This window comes from Emys orbicularis, chromosome 13 (assembly GCF_028017835.1).
Source record: "Emys orbicularis isolate rEmyOrb1 chromosome 13, rEmyOrb1.hap1, whole genome shotgun sequence".
Taxonomy (NCBI): domain Eukaryota; kingdom Metazoa; phylum Chordata; order Testudines; family Emydidae; genus Emys; species Emys orbicularis.
In genome coordinates, this window is record NC_088695.1 from 42,191,497 (window position 1) to 42,217,947 (window position 26,451).

Here is a 26,451-nt window from a genome sequence, read left to right on the forward strand (position 1 = left end):
CGTTTTCAACCAACTTTCTGCTTAAATAGCTTAATGAAATCAGGCAAGTGAATAAAGGCACAGTTTATCTGCAAGATATTAGGTCACGTATGCTGCAATAACATGCCAAACAATGCGTACTGCTCAGTTGTGTTTGGGTGTGTTAATCAAGTATTAGTCTTTGAGGCTACAAACAACCCAAATCTGATTTTTGTGCTGAGCCTTGCTAATTTTGGGGGGTATTTTTTGTAGCTTTTTTTTTTTTAATTCTGGCTTCTTTTGTTTTCTGTAGGTCTCAGTAATGTAACAATGATAATTAAAATTAATAAAAGCTCCCAAAACTGCTTGAGTAACTACACGTGTGTTAATAAGACACAATACTGGAGTAAACAATGCAGCTGTGCTTTTAGGTTAAGGCCATATTTGACCAAATAAGGAGTGGGAAGATCCTTTTAGCTGCCGTGGTATGGGTACTGAATTGGCACAGAATAATTAAACATGAACAACTGGTGTGCAATCCCTAAAAGTAACAATCTTTTACATATTTGAAGACTTATCAGGTTCACCCTCAGTCATCTTTTCTCAAAACCAAACGTCCAATTTTTTAACCTTTCCTCATAAGTTATGTCTTCTAAACCTTTTGTCATTTTTATTGCTCTCCTCTGGACTCTCCAATTTGTCCACATCTTATGTACCAAACCTGGACGTAGACTTCAGCTGAGACCTCACCATTGCCAAGTAGAGCGTGATAGTTACATATTACACTCCTGTTATCCAGAATGACATCTGCCTTTTTTGCTACAGCATCACACTGTTGACTCATTCAGTTTGTGATCCACTGTAACATCCAGATCCTTTTCTGTAGCACTGCTGTCTAGCCAGTTATTGCCAATTTTGAATTTGTGCACTTCTCTTCCTTAGTACTTTGCACCTGTCTTTATTGATTTCAGACCAAATCTTCAATTTATCAAGATAATTCTGAATTCTAGTACTGGCCTTCAGAGTGCTTGCAACCTCATCCAGCTTGATGTCATCTACTAATTTTGTAAGCATACTCTCCACTACATCATCCAAATTGTTAATGAAAACATTGAATAGTAGTACTGGACCTAAAATGGATCCTACTTGCATAAAACCGGCCATGCCGGGTCAGACCAAAGGTCCATCTAGCCCAGAATCCTGTCTTCCAACAGTGGCCAATGCCACTTGATATCTCCTTCCAGTTTGATGGTGAACCATTGATAATTCTTTGAGTCTCGTCTTTCAACCAATTGTACACCTCTTATAGTAATTTAATCTAAGCCCTATTTCTGTAGTTTCCATATGAGAATGTCATGGGAAGCAGACTAGCCTGTAGAAGGAAATTAGATTGGCTTAGTGTTACTTGTTCTTGATAAATGCATGTTGGCTATTTCCACTTTATCCTTCATGTTTGAATAATTTGATTAATAAGTGGTTCCAGTATCTTTCTGGACATTGATTGCCCTCAGACATTAGTAATGATGTGTCTCAAATTTCTAGGCCATATGGCATCATGTACCTTTGTGACTCCTGTGCCCATTTTGCATGAAGCAAGGCAGGTGCCTAACTCATTCTTGCTAGAAACAACGTAGGCATCTAAAGTGACTCCTGGAGACAGGTTCTCTGCTGTGAACTGCTAGTACAAATAGGTACCTCCCTACAGCCCCAGCCTAGGAGCTGAACTCGGAGTGGGGCTTAGCACACAACCCCTCATCAGCATTTCCCAGCTTAGGCAGCTCCCAGTTTAGCATGCTAGCTTTTGTGGATCATGTTCTTAGGGGTGTCTCCCCCTACCTCCCCATTGGTCAAGGACCCTAGGTACCTAACTCAGGCTTTGTAGATCACCTTGGTGCTCCATTCATTTTTCTATGCATCCAAAGTTAGGCATTGTGATGCTGAGTGGATTTTGAGATCTGAGCCTAACTGCTTAGCTTCTAGAAATTCTGCACTAATTCTTACAGTCCAGTTGTCAACTGGCCAGCACAAGGTGATTTCTCCCTTGAAACTGTTTGAATAATCAGTTTTTGCCCTTCCATTCTTAGTTTAAAATAACCTTGCCACATGTAGCTGAGAAGGTTCTGAATGAGCCATATATAAAAGCTTAATTAGTATCCTGGTTCACCCCATTGCTCTTCTGCTGTAAATACTGAAATGTGAGGTTAACCAATATCTTAAGCTTGTATCTTTCCTCTGGTGGGAGCTGTTGTCAGTAGCTACCGGTGTGGTGCTCTGCTCTTATTCGATAACAGTCGGCTGTGTGCATGTTCCCTCTGCTTGCTGCCCCAGCTCTGCGCAGATAGCTGACACAGCAAACCTCGAGAGAACCCTCAAAGACCACAGACTCTAGTAAGGTATGAAGGAACCCGAGCCAGGTTTATTGTCAAACGAAGCACAGTAATAGTTTCCTATAGACTCTACAGGACATACTCCGAATATGTGCCCCCTGGCAATGGACACAGCTCAGTCAGTGGCAGGACTTTCCACTGCCCTGTAGGCTGGCCAAAGATGCGCACTCCGGGACCTACTTTTATACAGTTACAGGACAGATTACTCATCCCTACTGACTATTGAGGTATAGCCTCTTGGCTCATAGGGTGCTGTCTCCCCTTTGATCATGTTGGTCCAGACAAACAGATCTATCCATCATGCTGTCCTGTCTTTAAGATGCACCTGCCTGTTCCTTGTTATGTCTATGGAGTGTCCTTGTATTGGGCTGTCCAGGTGCCATCTTGGCACAAGTTCTTATTAGCCCTCATGTGTGAACGCACCTGCTTCTAACAACCCTCTTCTCGCCAATTTCTGTGAGTGAGGCCTGCCTCTGGCTCACAGCCCAGCTTTTGCTTAGCCGTGCCTGGAAGTACTTTGGTTCAGGCTTCAGGCCTCTGACACAAGAATTTATATTTCAGGGCCTCATCTTACTAGAGGAGCCTCCGCCATCTGTGATTTAGACCCTTTTCAAGCTTTTATCAAGTCAATATACAAATGCAAAATTCACAACATTTCACAGAGAGTGATGATTCTGTCACGTTTTTAACTCTTTGAAGTGGACAGTTAAAACAAAAAAAAGTTTGTGCAGGAATACCATTTGCTATTCCAATACCATCCATAACTCTGATATCAGATGCATCCAAGAAGGGTTGGGGAGTACATATGTCAGATCCAGACTCATGGTTGGTGGTCTCATTGGGAGTGCCAGTTACATATTCTAGAATTGAGATGGATACATCGAGCTTGCAAAGAGTTTCTACCACTGATCAAAGATTCTTCCATTCAAATTCTCATGAACAATCCACAATGGCCTGCTACATAAACAGGGAAGTGCAAGATCAGATCTATGTCAAGAAGCCATAGATCTGTGGGAGTGATGTATCCAGAATTGTATCAGTCTCTATGGCTCTCCACCTTCTGGAGGAGAAAAATGGTTTAACAGACTCACTAAGCAAAAAAGTGACTTTATCTCACAAATGGGAGTTAAAAGATTAATTACTGGACCAAATCTTCCAGAGATGGGCTTTTCCCCAAAACGACCCATTCACTTTGAATCAGAAGAGAAAGCGTCTGAAGTTTCTTTCTTGAGCAAGAAAGAGTCCAGGATCCATGCGGACACTTTCATGATTGCTGGTTACACCATTTGATATGTGCTTACCCTCCTTTTCCTTTAATTCCAAGGCTTATTAAGGAACATACGGCAAGAAAAAGCTCAAGTTATACTGATAGTTCCTGGTTTGCCTCAACAGTTCTGGTTTTCAGATCTCCTGATCTTGTCCAGTCACCAATGTATCCTGCTGCTCGTTCAGAACGACATGATATTGCAGAACCACAGCTTAGTTTTTTACCCAAATCAGCGTCACTGTATCTCGCTGCTTGGATGGTTTCTGGATGTCTTCATTAGATAAGTGTTCTTCAGAAGTACAGAATATCTTACTTTAAAGCAGGAAATTGTCTACAAGAACTAGGTATTCTGCAAAATGGAAGTGTTTATCATTATGGGCAGTATTGAAGGGTCACATTCTTTCTGGATTATTTATTATATTTAAAACACTTGGTTCTATCTTTTGCTTCAATTAAGGTACATTTTGCAGCAAAATCAGCATTCCATCTGCCTACAGAAGGACCTTTGGTTTCTCTCATTAATCAGTGAGCAGAATTCTGAGGGGCTTGGTTTGAGTTTTCCTCCTGGAAAAGGGGGGGGGAGGGGGAGATTGCTGCAACATGGGATTTAAATCTAGTGCTTGCTTCTCTAATGGAACCCCCCTTTTGAATCTTATCAAGCTGTCCAATACACTTCTCATCAATGAAGGTGGCATTCTTGGTGGCAGTTACCTCAGCATATAGGATAAGTGAATTACAAGCAATCATGATTAACCCTCTCTACACAGTTTTTTCATATGGATAGAGTACCTGTGACACCTCATCCATCCTTTGTTCCCAAATACTGTCAGATTTTCATATTAATCAGTTTATTCATTTACAGTTTTTCCCCAAGAATTCATTTATCTTCAGCTGAAGCTAAATTACATAACTTGGATGTTAGAAAATTGTTGTACTAAGTTTTTCCATAAGACTTCAAGACTGTTTATTGCTTACGGTAGTAAAATCCAAAGGAATGGCTATCTGATTTGTACTAGGATGGCATATAGTATTAGTAAGATAAAGACCACTTCAAACATTTGGACTCATTCTACTAGAGCGCAAGTGACATCTGTTGCATGTCTAAGTCAAGTGCTAATACTGGAGATTTCCAGAGCAGCTTCCTGAACATCAGCTCATACATTTAAAAAATTTTCATTAGTAAACGCTTCACCGTTTTAGGAAGGGTGGTTTTATGATCTGTTTTTAAATAACTCCTGCCTCCCATCCCATTTAAGATTACTGCTAGCTAATCACCATGAATGGGATCCACACGTGCAGTACTCAGAGAAGAAAGAACTGTTACTTACCTTATAGTAACTGTGGTTCTTTGAAATATCTATACATATGAATTCCACAACCTGCTTTCTCTCCCCACAGCTCAGAGCCTTGTGTATTTTGGATTCTGGGCAGTGAAGGAACTGAGTAGTGGTTGGGGTCACTGCACTCTCTATGCCCCTGGGAGGGGGAGCTTGAGGGCATGAAGTGCATGAGCACAACTCCCTACTGGACACTACTAGTGAAAATGTTCCTTGCTACTGTGCTAAGGTGTCCATATATCATGAGTGGGATCCACATGTGCCTACCTCTCAAAGACTCAGTTACTATGAGATAAGTAACCCTTTCTGATTGAAAGAAGCAGAGCAGGTGTGATCAAGTTAGATATTCCAACAGCCTACAGCTTCTCCATTTGGAGTATTATTGGGGAAGAAAATCCAAGAAAGAAAGCTGCTCAATTAGCCCTTCACAATGTTGCCCTGATACTACATATGCTTGATTTTGGAAATCTAATAGTTTTTTGTGTAGCAGGCAGAAAAATAACTGGGAAACATTTCAAATACAACCATAAAGTCTACTTGAATCCGAGAGAGAGCCCATCAGTTTGAGCATTTTCTGCACAACACTACTTCCTGCAGGTGTTAGGCATTCAGCATCAATTTTCTTTAAACAATGTAACAGAGTCTAGCATTATTTATACTTAATTGTGATGTCGACGCACTTAAATTCTGAATTGTACTAATGAATTCAGGCTTTGTGTCGTCTCTCAGATGTAACATGGATGTTCTATTAAGTTTAAAAAGTCAGCTGATTTTAACAGCCCTCTTTCTAACAATCTCCATTTTAATTTAAAAGTAACTTTCCTCTTCCTCCAGACTTTGAATAGAGAAGTAGGGCTTAATCCTTCTGTATAGGAAAATAGTGGCTGATTATAGTTTCAAATGAACTGCAGAACTAAGTGGTTGCACCTACAGCCATCAGATGTTGAGTATTTTAGAAAAATTTACATCTATTTGCCCTTTATCTTCTGTCTACATTGAAGAACTCAATAAACAAGCTGAGATGCATGTAAAAGGTTATTTAGTCAGACAATATGCAAATATTTTAGTTTCCAGTGAAGTTTAAGTGAGGTAGTAATAATACAATAATATTAAAAGAGGCAAAACACAAACTCCAAAAAGAATGTATTGTTACTTTATTAGAGTACGCTTTTTTTATAGGTCATTAAAAATGAACTGGTGCAGTAAAGATATTTATATGAGGGCTTTGCCTTTTCAATATTAGTAAATTATAATAGAAATAAAGGATTCATGTTCAAATAAGACTATGAAATCAGTAAACATATAAGTCATGTCTTAAACCATATAACATGAAGGTGATATATCAGTCAGTGCCCTTTCTACAAAACATAACCTAGCAGTGTGAGAATTGCTCATGTTTAGTGTCTTAGCTTAGACAAACTTTGAAAAATTGCTTCTCCCCACAATTCTTTGGACTTGTTTTTTTTTCCTGTGTATCATACAGTTTGATTTCTTGATGTACAATGTTTTCTGAATGTAACAAGACTAGCACAGTTTTCTAACAGTACAGTGGGTACTCTCAATTTAATGCACCCAAGTACCTTACTCTATGGAAGAGTTTTTTTCTTTACTTATTGACTTGAATATCATGGGCAACAAGCCCATTAAATGAAAATCCTAAATAAAATGTCACATTTTCATTTCCTTGAGGCACGGAATCATAATGTAAAGGTACAATATGAATCTGCCCAACGTGACCCTGTACAAACAGTTTTCCATTCTCTGTCCAACCTGAAACCCTTCTTAGAACATCACGTATTTTACCTATATTCCACACATCACCATGTTGCCACTTCATCCGTCGTTCATTTAGGGAGCCATCAATTAATTTATCAATCCTAGTCTTGTGCATAATCTTTCTTAGACCACTGCCCTTTCCCAAGAAAAAATGTGTGTAGATTTTTTTCTTTCTTGGAGCAATATTTTTCACCTTGATGTCATGCATGCGTTTCATAGTCTGAAGAGCTGATATGAGAATATCATCGTTATCTGGATTAGGTTCTTTGTCTAATGCATCATCAGGCCAGTACAGTAAGGTGAGCAAAAAATGGGCACTTGCTGGAAATGCTGTTCTTCTCTGTTTAAAAAATCTATTGCTGAGTTTTCTAAGTGTTTGAAAAGGAAGAAGTTTGGAAGATCCAGGAGATAAACATGCTAGTGTGATGTGACACAAAATGTAATTGATGAGATCAATATCCTCTAGCCTCTCTTTCTGTGGGTCATCTGGGTAAAAATTAATGATTTTTTCTAGCTTTTCAACTGACCTCTTCTCCTTTGAATCTGTCAAAAATGAAAAAATAGTAGTGACACTGCCACCACCATACTTATAAATGTTCATACGTCTGACGAGTTGAGTTTCGGGTTCTGCATTGTTTTCTCCCATAGGATACTCTGAGGTAAAGAACTTAGCATATACCTCAGACTGTCTTTTCAACCACTTTCTGGGATTTTCTTCCTTCTCCTCCTTTGCGTCCTCATCTTGTTTCTCCTGGTTTTTATCTGTTTGGAAATAACTTAAATCTTCTGAAATCCAGTCCAGAGCATTATAAATGTTCTGACGTAAGCCTTTTAAACGGCTGTGAAGGTTTCCCCATGGTTTTTTAATTTCCTCAGGAATGTAGTCTGTTAGCAAATAACGCACAAGCTCAGAATGTTCCCCTTGTGTGTTTCTGGGAAATACCTCAAGTGTGGACAGGAGTTTTAGTAGACGACATCCCACTTCAACCTCTCCAAAATATCCAGCATTGTTCATACTGTCTATCTCTGACTTTGCAGCCTGTTGTGCAGCCCTGAAGCATTTCATAGCTTTAAGGGCAATTTCTATCATCTGAATGATTCCACCAGGAGTGGCCTCATACATCTTTTTGTCCACAGTAAAACTAAACCATTTCTTGTACACTTGACCTTCTGTATCCAAAATAAAAGAATCATTTGGCAAATGAGATTTGGCTACCCCTGCCCAATATTCTGCATCCTCAAATTTTTCATGATTGTAATGCAATCGAGCAAGTTGCTGGGCAAAGAAGGCATCTTTTCCCAGGCATTCATAGGCAGTTTTTAAAACCTCTATAGCTTTTTCACAGTCTTCAACCTTACAGACATGCTCAATGAATGGAGAGAAGAGGCTGTCAGTATTGTCTCCCCTGCTCTTCTTGTCGCGTCGTATGAACAAATCTCTGATGAACTTCATGAACTCTTCTCGTCCAAATCTATGGTTTAAAAGCACTTTTTCCTGAAGAAGTTTCATTGCAATTTGACTCTGAGGCTGACTTCCTGAGAGCTGATGCAGAATTTCTTTTGCAACCAGGTAATGTATGATATGGAAAGATCTAATACAGGTGGTATTTTCTCTTAATTCAATAAAAATAACTCTTGCTTGTTCACTTAAGTTATTTTTGAAATCATATTCTCTCACTCTCTCTTCTGTATATGCCCCCAGCCCTAGAAAAGCTTCACAGTGTGATAATGAAATGTATGAACCGTGTACATAGGAATTGAGCAAAGCAACATACTTCATCAAACTAGTAACAGGGGAGGAAAAGTCTATGCCTTCCTTCCAGTGCTCTACAAACTCCCTCACATATGTTTCATCAAACTCCACACTCATTAGGACAAATGTAAGAATAAATTCAGGCTTGAAGTCTTTCTGCTTTTTAAATTTTTCAATTTTGGTTTTAAACAGGTGTTTCTCTTGGTCTGTTAGTTTGTGCGTGACGGCAACTGTATCGAGAGGAGAAACTTTGCAAAGTTTTTCAGGGACATTAGATCGCTTACAGCCCAAGAGGATGAAACAAGGCTTAGAAAAATGACTTCTTGGAGCTGCCATTGCATCCATTAAACCATTTTTTAATTCATCCAGATAATCTTCATCATAGTCTTCAACCAGGAGAAGGACTGGGAGAGAATTCTTTATGTCATTTTCATCATATTCTCTAAAATTAACTGCATGCTTGGAGACAGTTGCAATTGGATATGAGGATTTGACCACAGCACATCTTAAATCCTTTCTTCTTTTCCATAGTACTTGCCTTGCAATGGTGCTTCCTCCACTTCCAGGTTGATGAAATATTTTTAGGTTAGCCACAGAATACCTGATTCTGTTCCCATGCAAAATATCATCTAAGATTTTATGAACCTCTTCACAGGCCTCCCGTTCAATGACTTCTCCACAGCTACCTTTATCAGCAAGCCAGAAATTTTTCCAGCTGACTTTTCTACCTTGGTGAAATGTTTGTTCTATCTCTTGTATTTCTTTTGTGCTCAGAAGATCCAGTTTGATATCATCACATTGATCTGCACACAATATTTCAAGGGAAGACATTTTTTCTTCTTCCAGAGTTGGAAGCACACACAGACCTCTTGTGGAAACTGGTAAATGTCTGGGATGTATTGCAGATGGCATCATGTTTTGAATAGTGGCATCTATGTGACTTAGCTTCATGCCCACGATGCTCCTCTGTTTTAGTGTCTCAATATTACAAGATGCCTGAGCTAGGTTAGCCCACTTCTCATAATTTTCTTTGGACTCTGCAATGCATATGATATAATCCATACCATTCATTTCTGTATAGAATTCCTGGAAGGTGTCTACAATTGGCTTCTCCACAGGTGATAAGAGGAGGAACAATACCACAAAAGATCCCTTAGGAAGGATTTCATCACAGATAAAAGAAATGGCTTTCTTAAGATACTTCTTTTTCGTTCTAATCCAAGTGTCTTCATCACAAGGTTTTGCATCCCCAAGGAAGTCACTGCGTCCATTGCAAAATATCCAACTGGTGTGATCAAATAGGCCCAAATGTTTTTGAAATTCAGTGGTGCTCATCTTGCTTTCATTGGAATAATTTTGCAAGAAATGTGGTCTTGTTTCATGATGCTCTTTGTACTTCGCATATAAACCTGACACATTGGAATCCTCATCAAAATCAAAGACACAGAAAATATTCATGCGCATTAAAAAGTTGACAGATTTCAGATCTTCTTTTCCACAGCTATTTGTGACAAGAATGTACAATAGAGAATCATTCAGATAGTTCTTGCCATCAGTGAATAGGACTGATAACTTCCGCCCTAAATTTTGGGAAATTTCCATAGGGTCCTCATTACTGGAGGACTCAGCCTTTTCCCTTCTGACATCCTTCTCTTGTAAACCCTGAATAAAAGCCACTAGTTCTTCATTCTTTACAGGCTCAGACTTTGTTCCCACTCTTCGATAGAGAACTGGAATTTTGTCGAAGTTCACCTTATTACTGTGTTCGTTAAATCTAGGTAAGCGTACTTGAAAGATCTTCCCCTTCACTGTACTGGATGATGGTTCAATGTCAACCTCTACCACAAAATATTGTTCTTGAGAGTCTTTCTGAATCACTTCAGTAAAAATAGGAGGGTGAATGCAGTTTCTTGCAGCTTCTTGTTCAGATGGTTCAAAACATTTTTCAATGTAATCTAATGCATCTACATAGATGTCTCTGTCTCTTACCGGTATGCCAGCTATCTGTCCGTGTTTCCAGCCCTTGTCTTCAACACTGTCCATTACACCAAAGTGTATTGTGCCATTTGTTCGAACATTCATGCAGGCCGAGGCATATCTAATCACTTCACAGGCAAACTTTGCTTGCAGTCGTGGCCTGTCCAGCTTTGCAGCAGTTGTAAAAGATTTGTATTCATGGCAAGGGGTAATCAAATCTATGACTCCAGTTTCCGGAGCAAGAATTCTGTTTTTCACATATTTAAAATTAATGTCTTCATTTTTAAATTTCCTGAAATTGCTCAGAGTTAATGATTCAACTGTATTTTCATGTAAGGATTGACTTTTTCTACTTCCTCTCCTGCAAAAAGTAGACATTGTTTTTTCTGTGTGCTCCTTACCAGTCTCTTCTGCCCCAGAGTTGTCTGTTTCTGAAGATCCCTTCTGGTAAGATGTTACATGAAAACTTTCGGGATGTTTGATGCTGAGGGCCTTTAAAGCACTGTCTGTCTCTTCAGTTGGTGCATTAGCCTTCATAGACACAGCTGAATTCCTGTATTTTACTCTCTTTTTATCATCATTGGTAGTGATTTTAGAACCCAACACTTCTGAAGCCTTAATGCTGGGATTATCTGCTTGGGCTGAGTCTACCCCTGCATTTTTCCGCAAATGTTCCAAAAGTTCATTTCTTTTCAGTGTTATTATGTGGATTTGGCCTCCTTTCATACCCATGCTTTTGAGGAAAGGTTCATCTAAGTCTTTGAGCACTGGGCCAGTCACTTCTTCTTCACAGAGCTTTTCTACATATTTTTTCTTAATTCCAATAGATTCTAGCCAGCATCTAACATGAGACTCGTTCCATTCAGCCAAAGGTAGCGTTTTGTAGTCTGAAAACAAAATTGTGTGTCAGTAGCATATACTCAGGGAGGGTTAGTCTTTCTTTCTTTCTTTCTTTTTTTTTTTTATTTCACCACACCATGCACTTTGAATTAGTGTTACAGTCCTCTTTAAAGCCTTATCTCGACCCAGAGTTAAATGTGTGGTGTTAGCTAACAACATGTTTGAAAACTCTAGTGAAGACAAGGCAGTTTAGATTTCAACACATCCTAACGCATTGAGTTGAAGGCCAGGCTTCACCCACCCATGCTCAGGTTTTAACTCCCCCATCTTAGAATGTGTTAAAGGCAGCCTGGCTTGTCTACACTAAACTTCTCAAGCATGTTAGCTAAAACTTTCTAACAATGCATCTTTTATTCTAGTCTAGACAAAACCTAAGAAGAGACTGTATGGAGTAGCTTCAGGGACTAGTAGACAGTGTGAAGCTTCATAGTTTCCTATGTTTGTAATATAGGAATATATATATTTAAGACCAGAAGCGACCGTTACATCTTCTGGTCTGACCTCCTGCATATCACAAGACATTAAATGTCACCTAGATCAGTGGTTTTCAGACTGTTTTTGGGGACCCAGTTTTAGAAAATTATTGATGCCCACGACCCAACGGAGCTGGGGATGAGGGGTGTGGGAGGGGCTCAGGGCTGGGGCAGAGGGTTGGGGTGCAGGGTGGGGCTGGGAATGAGGGGTTTGGGGTGTAGGAGGGGGCTCTGGGCTGGGGCAGGGGGTTGGGCTGGGGGATGGGATCAGGGCTGGGGGATGGGGCTGGGAATGAGGGATTTGGGGTGCAGAGGGGGCTCTGGCTTTGGGGGGCTCAGGGCTGGGTGTGCAGGCTCTGGGGTGGGGCCAGTGCTGAGGGGTTTGGGGTGCAGGAAGTGGTTCCAGGTTTGGGGGGGCTCAGGGCTGGGGCAGGGGATTGGGGCACTTGGTTGGGACACAGACTTATTTCCAATAGCTCCTGGTCAGTGGCGCAGCCGGGGTGCAGAGGCAGGTTTCCCGCCTGTCCTAGCCCTGCGGACTGCGCTGCGCCTGAAGCAGGTCTGGCTCTTAGGTGGAGGCGTGCAAGCAGCTCCGTGCAGCTCTTGCCCACAGGTACCGCCCCCCCAGCCAGCCAGTGGGACTGCGGAGCCGGTGCTTGGGGTGGGGGCAGCTTGTGGAGCCCCGTGGCCATGGACCTGCTGCTGGCCACTTCCGGGGTGCAGCGCGGTGTCGGAACAGGTAGGCACTAGCCTGCCTTAGCTGGGCAGTACCGCCGACCGGGACCTTTAACGGCCTGGCCAGCAGTGCTGACTAGAGCGACCCAGTGCTTTACATGCCACGACCCAGTACTGGGTTGCAACCCAAACTTTGAAAAATGCTGACCTAGATACCCCTCTGTTATTCAGAGATGTTAGCGAGACTAAAGCATTTCAGTCCTCAGGAGAATGCTTGGGGCACACAATGTAGTGAACAGGAGAGGCCAAGGTGCTGTCGGTGCCCAAGTCTGCAAGGGCAGGGGCTTGATCAGATGAGATGTGCCCCAATGATCCCAGCAGGCGAACCACACCCCATGCTGCAGACTCAGAGGAAGGCAAAAGCTAGGGATCAAGTGTTGAGGTCTAGTTACAGTTGTGCCACTGATTTCCTCTATGTTCTTGGGGAAATCACTGAACTACTGTGTCTGTTCCCTTCTGCTCAATGAGGATACCAACTCCTTACCATTCTCCCAGGGCTGCTGAAAAGATTCACTAATTTGCCCCACACATTAGATAAGTAAAATGTTATATATTCAAAAGGGAAGTATTGTTAAGGCAAATTCCATTACCCAAGAAGTGCAAACATCTTAAAAGAGAGACATACCCATTTTCTTGTAGAAGTAGTTTATCCTCTTGCTCAGAAACTGATCTAAAGGGGGGAAAGCCATAACAAATAGCTTAACAATTTGTTCCTATATTGTTCACTCACTTTTTGGGGTGTGTGAGGGAACCATTTATGTGTTTAAGCTATTTACTGAATTTAAACCTGGGTTTGCCATCTAGCTCTGCCTTTCAGTCCCCAGTATGAAAGAGGTGGAAAAATAAACCTAATAATGTGAGACTCTCTTATTTATAAACCAGGGCCAGTAGCCATTCCCTTCTCTGCCCTGCTCCATTCTACTTTTTTCTTGTGAAGCTGGTAAAAGGTGCCAGATTGAGGGCTCTGTTCCTCCCCGGGGCAGTGGCTGTCCAAGCTTCGCACTGGAGGGATCAGCTGCAGGGGTGAACGCATAGTTTAGGCTTTTGGCCATTGAGTCCTGGGTGTGTTTGCTGAGATGGCCCTCAAGGGGCCATTTGTGATAGTATTTCTCTTCTTGAACACTGGACTGAAACTATTCTGACAATTAGATTTCAGATAGACCACAGAGCAGCCAACACAAGGCTGGCAGAATTATAATTAAAATGTTAACTACTGCATTAAACCTGTTACAGTATGGTCTGAATTCCACTTCTTCACCTTTACAAAGGTCTGTTTACTCTGTCTTCTCCCCAGTAATGCACTTCTCTGGACAGTACCTTACCTAGTGCCACATTAAAAGAGGGCTCTTAAAAGCCTGCTTAATGCTGCTTTGCTTAGTGAGCAAAAATAATTACTTGTCCTGCTCCTGCAGTCAGTTGGCAAAGTTTGTAAGTCAGTGGGACTCTGGTTATATCATGTAAATCAGCGAAACCACATTCTAGAGCCTTGTCTACATAAGTTGTACTGCTTTATACCATTATACTTTAAAGTGGTACACTCCTGTCCCTTCCTTACTGTAGACACACTTAAACTGGTGTAGTTTATTCCTATATTACAAACAACTCATCCACAAGTGCAGTGTGCAAAATAATGCGCAATAATACAATTATACAAGAGAGTGAGAAAATAGAAATTTAACAATGCCTGCAAATAAATATTTATTTATAAAAGGTCCTTCAAGCAAACTGAGACAATAGAACAGACATTTAAAGAATAACAAAAGGTGCCTCAGAATATGTCAAGGAAAATTTGTAAGTACAAATAATAGCCACAGACATTTCCGTACCACACTACGAAAGGTAAATTCTGCTCTCTCATGGCAGGTCAGTGGAGGCGGGTTTCTACACAGCTGAGATCCAGTTCCATAGTGGCAATTCCAGGCTCCTACCTGCTTCAGGGATGTGCTGTGAGTTCAGATTTAAAGGCAGAAGAATCCTTAGAGTGGATCAAGAGAGCAGCCTGCAGCAAAAAGGCAAGTTAAGCAGGGGTGAGTGTAGGATTGGAGAAAGATGGTCCAATTCCTGTGAAGGGTAGGGCAAAGAAGGGGCAGCAGGCTAGTGGGAGTGGGAGAGATTGGTGATAAGGGGTTAAAAAGGAATGGGGAACAAATTCACACATTTAAGTAAACAGCAAGACTATGGAACAGATATGAGAGACCGATGGGTATCTGCTTCCTATGCATTCAACAGCCCCCTAAATTCTTTTGCAAAAGCAACTCTAAGGCTGTACAAATACTTTTTAACATTTTTATTTTTAGCTGATCTCTTAACAGTCCCTTGGTGTGGGGCCTGATTCGGGAATGTTAATTCCTTGGGCGGGGGTCACAGCCCACACCCTGAAGTACACAAAATGGGACCTGAAAATGTAGTCAGAGTTTTTGAGGAAACGAAAGTTATTTTTGACTGTCCTGGCTAAAAAGCTCCTCAAGGAGGCAGCAAAGTGTAGGAGCTGGATGCATTTCTAAGTGGTTACATTCCTGATCAGAACCAAGCCCACTGGGAGGATAAAAATGGCCTTTATCCCAGCCCCTAGTGAAGTTAGAGCAACCCCGTGGGCTGCCCTATGTTACAATCCACTGCCTATGGGCCCAAGGGGTTGTTTTGGCAGCCACAGAGTGTAGCACTGCAGCAATTCCGGCTCACAATCCTATTTCACTACCACCATGGGGTGATGTAGAGTGGTTATGCTGGTTCTATACCACAATGGGACCCACCCCCAGTCCACACTGTGCACACAGGGGGGAGGGGGGCAGGAGGTAGAGGGTTGTCAGTGCCTGACTGCAGTAGTTTTGTAGCCCATAGGACTAGCCTGCTTGCTTGCTTGTTTAATTGTTTTCCTGCATGTGAAAAGGGAATATAGAAAAACCATGAACCCTGGGGGCCTGGTTTTCAGGAGGTCAACAAGTTTGCAAATCAGGCTCTTAGATCTGGAATTTCCCCATCCTGAGTGACAGAAACCCAGATCCTCAACATCAGTGTTGGAAGTTAAGGGGGTGGGGAATCAATGTAGATTCTGATCCTGCAGTTTAATATAGAGCTGCCCCACACTTTCCTCCAGGGGGCTGGTATCCTCATGGGAGGAAGAGGACAGGATGGGTGACCCTGTATTTGTGTGGGGGCAGTGCCAGGGTTGAGGACATTCTCCAACCTCATCATGGGCATGGCAAAGATAACACCATCGGGGGCTGCATTACAGAGATCCACTCATGGGATTTAATCTGCAAGGAGAGTAGAGGCAGATAGTGAATACAAACTGGCAGGCATGTCTTCCTCTTAGCCCACTGCCACAGGCTTCTTGCAGAAGGGGCCATTGGCCCCTAGAAACAGATTCCTGTCCCAGCAACAGGCTTCCCCGAGAGAGAGGAAAGGTTCAGAATCTGGGAGTGGCAGGAAGACAATAACTCTCAGGGAACATGGCTGTTGCAGTGCAAGGTTTCATTCTTCTGATCCCTGCTATGCCTTAGGGCATCTGAAGAAGTGAGGTTTTTTACCCACGAAAGCATATGCCCAAATAAATCTGTTAGTCTTTACGGTGCTACCGGACTCCTTGTTGTTTTTGTGGATACAGCCTAACACGGCTACTTCCTGATACTTTATGTCTTAGGGAGTGTCATTAGCACTGAGTGACCCAGAACTAAATACCCACAAAGAACATCATATTCATCCCCATCCGCCCAGCCCCTTACAAGCCAAACTACATTTACTGAGTTTTGAGCCAGCTCTCAAGTAGTGCTACAGGGAAGGCTTACCTGACACAGGCTGCAGCGGGGGAGAAGCTGTCTGCTCACTCGCTCGCTCACTGAAGCTCCAGTTCTCAGAGAGGAAACTTTCCCCTTTACAGTTGGAGATTTGTTTGTGGAAAGAGGAATTGATCACAGGGCTGGACAGTAGCCCATGGTGGCGAGTCTCTCATGGGCTGACGTCCCCAAAAGTGCGCGGGAGAGAGAGAGAGATTCTCCCCCCCAGAAGTGAGCTTGAAACTTGTCCAGGTCTCCACCCACCAGACTCAGCCTGACTAGAAATCATCAAGCACAAAGTGGGACACTTCCGTGTTGAGCTGTGAGCTCAGCTGTTTAGCTTGCGTGAGGCCTGGTCTACGCAGTTTATGGCCTGATTTAACCATGTAGGTTTTTCTTACTGAATTAGCTAAATCTGCACAACCCTAATGTGTACCCAGTACTGGTGTTCAGGTGCTTTATAACACCTTTCCTTAGGGGAATAAGCTGTAACAGTATAAGCACTTTTACCAAGGCAGCTGCATCCATGTTAGGGTGGCAGTACTGCTCTAGTTAAAGCAGTACAACATTTGTGTGTAGGCAGCCCTTCGCTGCAGGCTGTACTGTGAGCCCTCCCAAAGGAAGCCTTTGGGGGGGAGGGGGAAGGGGAGAAAGAATGACAAAGAACCCCTCCCCCCCCAGGGTGACTATATTTTCCCAAAGGGAAAATGGGACTGGTCCAAGGTGCCACCCGCCCAGTGTGAGCCCTGCTCCCAGCCCTCCCTGCCACCCAAGCAGGGCCAGCCCAAGGCCCCCCTCTCCCCACTGGCCTAAATCCCCCTGCTGCCCACCCACGTGGGGCCGGCCTGAGGCTCCCCAGCCTCCCTGCTGCTCTCCCTGGGCTGTCCCAAGGCCCCCACCCCTCCATCCCCCTGTGAGCAGGACCAGCCCTCCCCCCCCCCTCCCCCCCCCCCCACACACACGGGGCCAGCCCAAGGCCCCCCTCTATCCCCTGCACACAGGGCTGGCCCAAGATCTCTGCCACCTGCCCATGCAGGGCTGGCTTGGCCCGAGCTGCTTTCCCAAACCCTCCCTCCCATGCAGGGCAGGTGTTGCCACTTGCCCCTCTCCCCCTGAATGTTCCTCTGTGCCCTGCTCAGGGTTGCACCCCACTTTTTTTGGAAAAAATGCCCTTTTGTCCACTTTGCTCTTGCCAACTGATGATCAGGTCGGTGGCAAGAGAAAATGCCTATGTTTGCCAAAAAAGTCAGGATGGCCAGGACAGGGCTTAAAAAAGGGACTGTCCCAGCTAAATAGGACGTATGGTCACCTTACCAGCCCCCCCTCCCCCCCCCCACACACACAAAAACAACCCCACGCTCCAGGTGTTTTGTAGGAAATGTTCTCTAATACAAGGAACTGTTTGGACACTCCAAGGATGGGCTGAACAACTTTGGACTGGGCATAAATCAGGAATTGCAGGGAGATGTGCAGCCAGACCCTCAGTAAGAGGTTCTGCAGGAGCCCAAAGAGAGGCTGCAACCTGACCCAACCCACAGAGCACCAAGGTCTCCCTCTTGCAGCAAAAGGGACAGGTGTCGGGGCAGGGTGTGGGTGTGTGTGAGCGAGAGACCCATGCCATGTACACACCCATGCTCATGGCGCCGTGAAGGAGCTGCCCCAGTTTAGCTGTGGAACAAGGGTGGATTCCCGCCCCCTCTCTCCCCCCTCAGGTGGCAGCAAGTGGTGTCCGGATGGGCCATGAGGGTGAGGAAGTAGATTACATGAAACAAAAACATACAGGTAATCTCTGGGCATGGTTTAGAGGTGGCACAGCTGAATATCATGCAGCCAGCTCAAGTGGCATGTTGGCGGGGGGGGGGGGGGGGAGTGGCCTGTGGGGAAGAGGGCCTGATGATGCGTTCTGGAGGGCGAGGGGTATGGGCTGGGCAGGGACCCTCCTGTAGGACCGCTAGAGGAAGCAGGAGGCATGGCTGCCCTCACTGCTGAAACAGTGGCCAGGGTGTGGCTGTGCAGCTGGCAGCAAAATGCCCAGGCAGGAGGGAGAGCTTTGCTGTTAGTTAGTCTTTAAATTACCTCTCCCCAGCTGCCTGCTCCATGGTGTGGGCAGATCACATGTAGGGAGGCAGACACAGTAGTAGGGTCACAGAACACCATCTAGAAACAGATCTTAGCCTGAACCCATCTGGCTCTGTAGTTCCAGGGAGGGCATGTACATCAGCTGCCCTGTTTAGACATATACCAGTAGTACTGGGGCATCAGTTGCAGGGGTGCATGCTGAACAGACCTATGGTAAAGGTGCTGTCACCAATTTGTCAGAACAGGCTTTTGCTGTGAGGCGCCTCTGTGCCCAGGCCCGGTTCTAGGGAGCTGCTTTAAGATCCATGATTCAAGGTTGTTTTGTTACACCCCAGTTATTGTTCCACACCCAGCAGGGGGCAGCTGGGTGCCTGCAGTGCTCTAATTCAGTGGTTCTCAAATTGTGGGTTGGGACCCCCAAGTGGGTTGGTAGCCCGGGCATGGTAAGAGTTGTGTGGGGTAGCTCTGGGGAGCCACAGACCCTACAGCTGCCCAGGATGAGGGGGTCAAGAGTTGCCCCTAACCCGTGTCCTGCTCCACCAGGCCCCCGCCACCCAGGGCAGGTGGAGGGGCCACAGCTGCCCAGGTGACTCTTACCATGGCTGGGCTGTGCCCCCCAGCCGGAGCCTGGTCCAGGTGAGAGCCGTGCAGGCAGCTGTGGGGAGCCGCGGCCCCTCTTGCCCAGGGGGAGTGGGGGAGCTGCTCTTGACCCACCCACCCCCATCCCAGGCAGTGGAGGGGCCATGGCTGCCCAGGCTCCTGCTGCCGGCCTGGCTGGGAGTGGCAGGGCCCCGCTGAAAAGTGGGCAGGCCAGGCCCATCCAGTTTCAAAACGGGGAGGGCCATGGCCCCCTGGCTCTCCCTATTCCTGTGACCCTGACAGAGGGAAGGGGAATGAAGAGTGAGCGGGGGGTGGGGCCTAGGGGGAAGTGGCAGGGCAGGGGCACGCCACTCTGCTCAGCTCTCAGTTTGCACTGCCTCCCAAGCCTGACGTGACCACCCCTAAGGCATAAAGTACCCACTGCACATACTAGCTGTGTACATGCTGATTAAGTCACCACTAAGCGCAGAATGGTCATAGTTTGCATTCCATTTACTAGAGTGCTGATCTGACCACCTTACAGTACCGTTTCCTGAGCCTGTCTGCTTCCAAAGCTGTGGCCCGCGCCTCCCCCTACCTCCAACCCTGTTGCTGTACTCTTCTATCTTTTTGGCTCAATTAATGTAGCATCATTATAATAAGTCCTCTACTGTTGGCTGATCTATCCGTTCCACGCCTCAAAGTACCTTCTTAAGTCTGCAGCTGCCTGATATTTATGCGTAGTTCTCAGTGCCCTCCCAGAAAGCGCTAAACTAAAGCTTTATAAAATATTTATAGGGGAAGGAAGGAGCTTGGTTTCACTATGTCTCATGTCCCTGTATGGGTGACCTCATAATGCAGCCATCAGTGATGTTATGCACCATGAACTTTCCTGTGAAATTCTTAAGCCCAACAGGGCGATACATTTTCTTTTTGTAGGAAGGACTTGGCAGCTGTGAGGCTCTCACCATTCTGCACTGAGTGTCCTTGAAGTTTTCTAGTGGTCTGGGGGCACAGATTATAATCACAAAGGCAGCATTGTAATCTGAGAGCGGGAGCCACTCAAAACAAGACCCTTTCCTCTTGGGAGACCTTTTGGAAGGAGACTTCTACATAAACTCTGATGGTCTATGCCTGTAAATTTCACTGGCTCATTGGGATCAATGCACATGTAAGTCTTGGGGCTCAAAGCAGCAGCCATTAGATAAAGTGGGCACAGGGTGAGGCTTGTCTACTTTCCAGCTCACTGCCTCTACTGCAGACGTTTCTTTTTATTTAGCTGAGGTGGAGTCCATAGCAGAAAGAACAGTTACTTACCTTGCAGTAACCGAGTTGTTCATGTCCTTATTCATATTTATCCTAGTTAAGGTACAGGTGAGATTGACCAGTAATATCCATTGGGGCTGTGATGGTGGCCCTGCGTGCCCTTGTGACTCTACCACCTGAGGGCATATAAGGCTAGGGTCTGTGTGTGAGAGAGGGAACCAATTCTCTGTTCCCTTGCTAATTCTGAATCCCAGAAGACATGGACTCGTATGGAGGGCAGGTCATGGGACAAAACTCCCATAGTTTTTTACCTACCAGGAAAAAATAGTTACCTACTGTGATGCTGGTAGACCAGGTGCTAGCTTATGGCACAGTCCCTAGCTGTCAAGTGACCACTATCAAATGCATAACTGGAAACCAGTCTGACTTACTTGTGTGTTAGTATTGCTAAAATAGGTATTAGACATAAACAATGTGTTTAGACTTTAGGAAATGCTTGTAAATTGCTGCCTGCACTAATCTCACTTATATATCTGTAACCCATACTAAAGTGTTTGTTCTGTTAATTGTAAAAATGTTTGCTCTGAAACCGTAAATCCAGTCAGAAAAGAAACATTACCAAGTGTGAAACACTGCTTTGCACCCATGAGCAGGGGTTATCTCCAGCCCATCAGGAAAGCTACTTGAATCCAAATGGGCTATTGTAAACCATCAAAGAACAAGAACTTTGTTGATCCTTGCACTCTCCTGAAGAGGGGGACATGTGGAAGCACTTGTCCCATCAGCTAGGACTCTAGGGAGATGGGGATAAAAATTCCTGACCAGAAGGAATTAGGATCTTTTTATGTTGTTTGGACACTAAGGACAAAGATTCCTAAACGTAAGCATGAGATCCCCAGGATTAACCTGGATTAAGGTTTTATAGAGCTGTCATATTTCAGCAGCTCATCACCATCTGCAACCTAAGACAGCAACTAATTTGTGTGTAAAAACAACGAGGAGTCCTCATGGCACCTTAGAGACTAACAAATTTATTTGGGCATAAGCTTTCGTGGGCTAGAACCCACTTCATCAGATGCCTGGAGTGGAAAATACAGTAGCAGTATACCATGCATCTGATGAAGTGGGTTCTAGCCCAAATAAATTTGTTAGTCTCTAAGGTGCCACAAGGACTCCTCGTTGTTTTTGCTGATTCAGACTAACACGGCTACCACTCTGAAACCTGTCATTTGTGTGTGTATGTTTACTTGTTTTAACCATGTAAATAACTCATTTCTTTTCCTTAGTTAATAGAGCCTCAGTTAGTTTACTATAGGATTAGCTACAAGCACTGTCTATGGTGCATATTGACCTGAGGTAAGTGACTGGTTCTTTGGGATTGGGAGTAACCGGAATAGTTTGTGATCCTTGGTGTAAAGTGATCATCTGTTACACTGTCTGGGTTGCATGGTAAATAGGAATGCCCAACGGGACTGTCTGTGGCTCCATGTTAAGGTTATATGGTGTCTGAGGAGTTTACACTTGTTACTTGGTTGGTGAAATCTAAGTATAGAACTCTCAACCTGTTTGGGGTTTGTGCCCTGCTTCTTAACAGTCTGCCCTGAGATTGGTAGTGTTGCTTGTGAGCCACTCCAGAGTGTGATACCTATCTTTCCGTAACTGTTGTTCTTCGAGATGTGTTGCACATGTCCATTCTACTGTGGGTGTGCGCGTGCCCCGTGCAGACAGAGATTTTTTTTCTCTCAGCAGTACCTGTTGGGGATGGTTTGAGAACCCTTTACCGCCACCCACCACTGTGTGCTGGTGTAAGAGAGGGGAGCCACTCGCGCCCCGCCTCAATTCCTTTGTACTGGACAGACTCTCATAGAACCCTCAACTCATCCACCCTCCTGGCTGAGGTAATTTCCACAGAAATGCCGCCAGCTGCACCCTTATAGAGCTAATAGCCAAACTCTGTTTTAGAAGACAATCCAGCTAAAGGTCCTCAAAAGACACCTTTCCTGCCAGACCAAATGGAGAAGTGCTTCCACTTAGTGCTTCCACTGTTGTGAGAGGATATGCTCTCAGTTGCAGCACTAGGTCCCATAAAGTTTCAAACCTGGCTTGTGGAAGAAAGGCCTTGGCCTTCATGGCGTCTAAGACTGCCTTGAAGAATTCTATTGTCTTTGCCTATTTCAGGATTGATTTGTCTCAATTTACTAGGATCCCCAGTGCATTGAATGTGCACAGGTTACTGGATACGCTGGATAGGACTTGAGCCTCGGACCAACCTCTGACCAACCAGTCATCTAGGTACGGGAACATATGGACACCTAATTTTCATAAGTGAGCTGCCACAACTGCCCTGCACCTTGTGAACACTTGAGGAGCAGCTAACAGACCAAAGAGAAGCACCGTAAATTGATAATGGCAACCATTCACCACAAATCTGAGAAACTTTCCACAGTCATAGCATATTGCAACATGGAGTTAAGCATCCTTTAAACTGAGGGCAGTGTACCAGTCTTTTAAATCTAAAATAGGCATGAGACTCTCTTTGTCTTGGGGATCAGGAAGTAGCAGGAATAGAAACCCTTTTCCCTGAGGTACAACGGAACTTTTTCTATGGCCTGAAGAAAACATTGGACCTCCTGTTGAAGGGCAATCTCGTGAGAATGGTCCCTGAAGAGGGATGGGGAAAGGGGTTGGGGTGGGGCAGAAATGAACTGATGCTATGTGGGCCCAAGCATTTAGGCAGTGGGATAAGCAATTGATAAACAAACAATGGGGAACAAATGGAGCCACGGTGACCGGTACACTGTCCTCAACAAACGCATCAAAATGCCTGTTTGGATGAGGCGGCTGGATGGGATGAGCTCACTGATGCTGAAGAGGAGGGTGGTGGAGGGCACCTCCTATAATCTCTGCTCTTTTTTCTGAGTGGATCTTGGGATCGAGGAGCATACTGGTATTTGTGTGGCTGCTGCGGATGATACTGTTTTATTTTTTATGCTGGGGTATAGATCCAAGGGGATTTGAATGTTGCCTTAGAATCCTTATTGCTATGAAGCCTGTCATCCATTTTCCCTGAAAACAGTGAGGGACCTTTGAAAAGAAGGTTCGAGATAGTCTGTTAGACCTCTAGAGGTAGACCAGACGACTACAACCATGAACCCTTTTCTCATAGTAATAGCTTTTGCCATGGTTTGAGCAACCGAGTCCGCATTATCCAAACCCTCCTGGAGGGCAGTCCTGTTACCCTCATCCACCATTACTGCAAATTCTTGTCTACAGTCCTCTGGCAGATTGTCTTTAGATTTTATAATGTTTTCCTAGAGGGTGAAGTCATATCGACTCACAAGAGTGTGTTGGTTGCAATCATGAGTTGCAGGCTTCCTGAAGAAGAAAGCTTGCAACCAAACAGATCCAACCTCTTTGAGTCTTTGCTTTTCAGCGTGGAAGTTTGTTGCCCCTGTCTTTCCTGATCATTGGCAGCTGCCATCACAAGAGAACCAGGGGGCAGAGCGGTGGAGTAAGAGTAAAAATGTTCTTACGCCTTAGAGAAGATGAAGTACCTCCTTTCAGCTCATTTTGCTGTGGGGGGCAGGGAGGAGGGTGTCTGCCAAAAAGCCTTGACTGGTTCCATGATGGCTTCATTAATTGGTAGAGCTACCCTGACTGGGGTTGCCGATATGAGGATGTCCACCAACTTGTGAGAGCTTTCGCGCACCTCTTCTGTCTGAATGTGAAGTACAGAGGCCACTCTTTTAAAAAGATCTTGATGAGCAGTGTGGTCCTCTGGCAGTGATGTCACTTGGACGGCTCAACAGCCTCATCTGGGTGATGAGGATGCAACATGCATCTGAGGTGCTGGTTGGTCTGTGGCTTGTGGCAGGGAAGGTGCCTGAGTGGCTTCTGGCTGCTCAGTACTAGTCTTGGTACTGGGTACCAGGGAATGATGTTTTTTGGTACCAATGCCTCTGGTGCACTCTCAGCGAGCAAGATGGTTGAGGGGAGGTCCTAGCTGGAAGGGAACGCCCCATGGCATCAAGAATGGCTACTGATATGGGCCCAGGACCCATCCTTGCTCAGCCCATTGATCCTTAGAAGAGGCCCAATGCTGGGGATGCTGTATGCCCCATGGTCCCAATGACTTATGTTCCCCATCCTGAGTGGGATACACAGCACCACACCTCTGAGTTTGAGGAAGAAGAGTCAGATGCTTCTGCCAGTGGAGGGGCAGATCCAGATGGGACTGAGGAGAGGTAACCTGAGCCTGGAGATGGCAGAACCGGGGAAATCATGGGAGGCTTTCCTCTTGTCAACAAGGGCTTTTGCAAAGGCTTGGACAGTGCACTGTAAGACCTCGATACAGTGAGGTATGAGCAACAGCCATTGGTACCAGTTGCACACCTTCCACTGCCAGCCATATTAGTACCAACAGGCTGAATAAGACTCATGCAGCTGCATACACCTCCAGGGGGGTTGGGATCAGCACTGTCTGCTGGCCAAGTGTCATTCAGGGGATGGCCTTGTCAGACCTGGTACCGGCTCTGGAGGCTGTTATCCCCTCCTGGAAGGTGACGAGTGTTCTGGGAGGATGAGTCCCTTGCCCAAATGCTTCATCAAGTCTCTGCCTTTGGTACCAATGCAGTCAAGAGAGCAACTGAACCTTCAGAAGGCCTAAGCTTTTTCTTTGGTACCAAGGAACAGTCCCAAGGAGCCACAGACACCTCCGGTGGCTCTGTACCGAAGTTGATGTACTTGGGGCGCTCTCTCCATGTGATGACTCCGAGGGGAGCGAAATGCTGCCTCCATAAGGAAGCACTTAAGCCTCACTGCCCTATCTTTTTTTTGAGTGGGGCTTGAATGCTTTTCAAATGTGACATTCGTCACTAACGTGGGATTCCCCCAAACCTTTCCAGTAGGCTGGGTGCAGGTTGCTGATCAGCATGGGTTTTACACAGGTTCAGCAGGACTTAAACCCCAATGAACGATGCACCATTCCGGTACCAAAAGAGAAAAAAAGTGGTCAAAAAGAGACCAAACCCAGAAAACTATCACTAAAACTGTCTAAAACTAACAAACTACTATTTTACAACAAACAGGATCTATATGCAGAAAGGAGTGAGGGAAGCAATTGAATTAATAAGCCTGGATCGCTCCAACAACCGTCACTGGCAGTAAGAAGGAACTGAGGCAGGTTGGGGGAAGCTCCACTTTCTTATACCAGCACACAGTGGTGTGTGGCAAAAGGGCGCTCAAGCCACCCGGTCTGGTACCGCTGAGGGGGAAAAATCTCCAATATCTTTGTACACGGTGCGTGTACATGTATAGTGGAATGGACATGTGCAATCAATTGAAGAAGAACAAACAGCGATCTACAGATTACCTCAATGGACATTACTCAGCCAGTCAGGGTTGGTAGCTGAAGGACTCCATTCTTAGGGATGGGCCTTCCCCAGGATAAATCCGTTGACCACCAACAAGAACAACAAATACCCTCTCTTCTGCTCCAGAGCAGGTGCCAGCCAGGGTCCCTCCAGAATGCTTACCTCCTGCCATGGTCTCAAGGTTTACTTGATGCCTTTCTCCTGCTTTCCAAAGTCATAAAGAAGATCAGGCAGGAAGGATATGGTTACAGTGACACAAAGAGCCCCCTTAATGGTCCAGAGCATATTTACTAGCAGACTTAACGCATCTGTGCACAGCGACTTCTCTCTCTCTCTCCCCGCTCTCCCAGACATGTGGACAAATTCACCAGAACTTCCAAGTCTCCAACTGCTTAACCCTTTCAAGTCTCTGCCAAGAGAATTTAAATCAATTTCTACAGTTTAAATAACATGGAACACTTTGTGGCTCTTTTGCAGTGGGAGGCAGAGAGGAGCATGCAGCATGGGTTTTCATAGTAAGGTAAAATTAAATAAGCTGGGTTTTAAAAAGCCCTTTGTAACAATCTCCATTTTGTAGCTTTCATCTCCTAAACTTTGAGCAGAGGAGAGGGGCTTCATCAGTGCTTATAGGAAAATAGGAGCTTAGATTGCAGCTACTTTTATATTAACTAGATGTACCTAGTCAACAATTGCCTCTAACATCCTTTTTAGGAAAACCTTTCGTCTAACTACCCTCTGTCTTGTATCTGTAAGAGAGAGCTCAAATTAGGTTTCTGTTAAAGGGTTCTTTTGTCAAACTAACAGCAAGTGATATTT

The 26,451-nt window shown here is 44.8% G+C and overlaps 1 protein-coding gene across 1 annotated transcript; it reads right to left on the reverse strand.

The window, feature by feature from the left end:
- Window positions 1–6,107: 6,107 nt before the first annotated feature.
- LOC135887990 (sterile alpha motif domain-containing protein 9-like) lies at window positions 6,108–16,583 on the reverse strand. The gene is made up of 4 exons (XM_065415796.1): window positions 16,352–16,583; window positions 14,390–14,562; window positions 13,189–13,233; window positions 6,108–11,342 (listed from the first exon to the last, which is right to left on the reverse strand). The coding sequence occupies exons 3-4, from the start codon at window positions 13,190–13,192 to the stop codon at window positions 6,556–6,558; spliced, it is 4,791 nt and encodes a 1,596-aa protein (XP_065271868.1). The 5' UTR covers window positions 13,193–13,233; window positions 14,390–14,562; window positions 16,352–16,583; the 3' UTR covers window positions 6,108–6,555.
- Window positions 16,584–26,451: the final 9,868 nt, after the last annotated feature.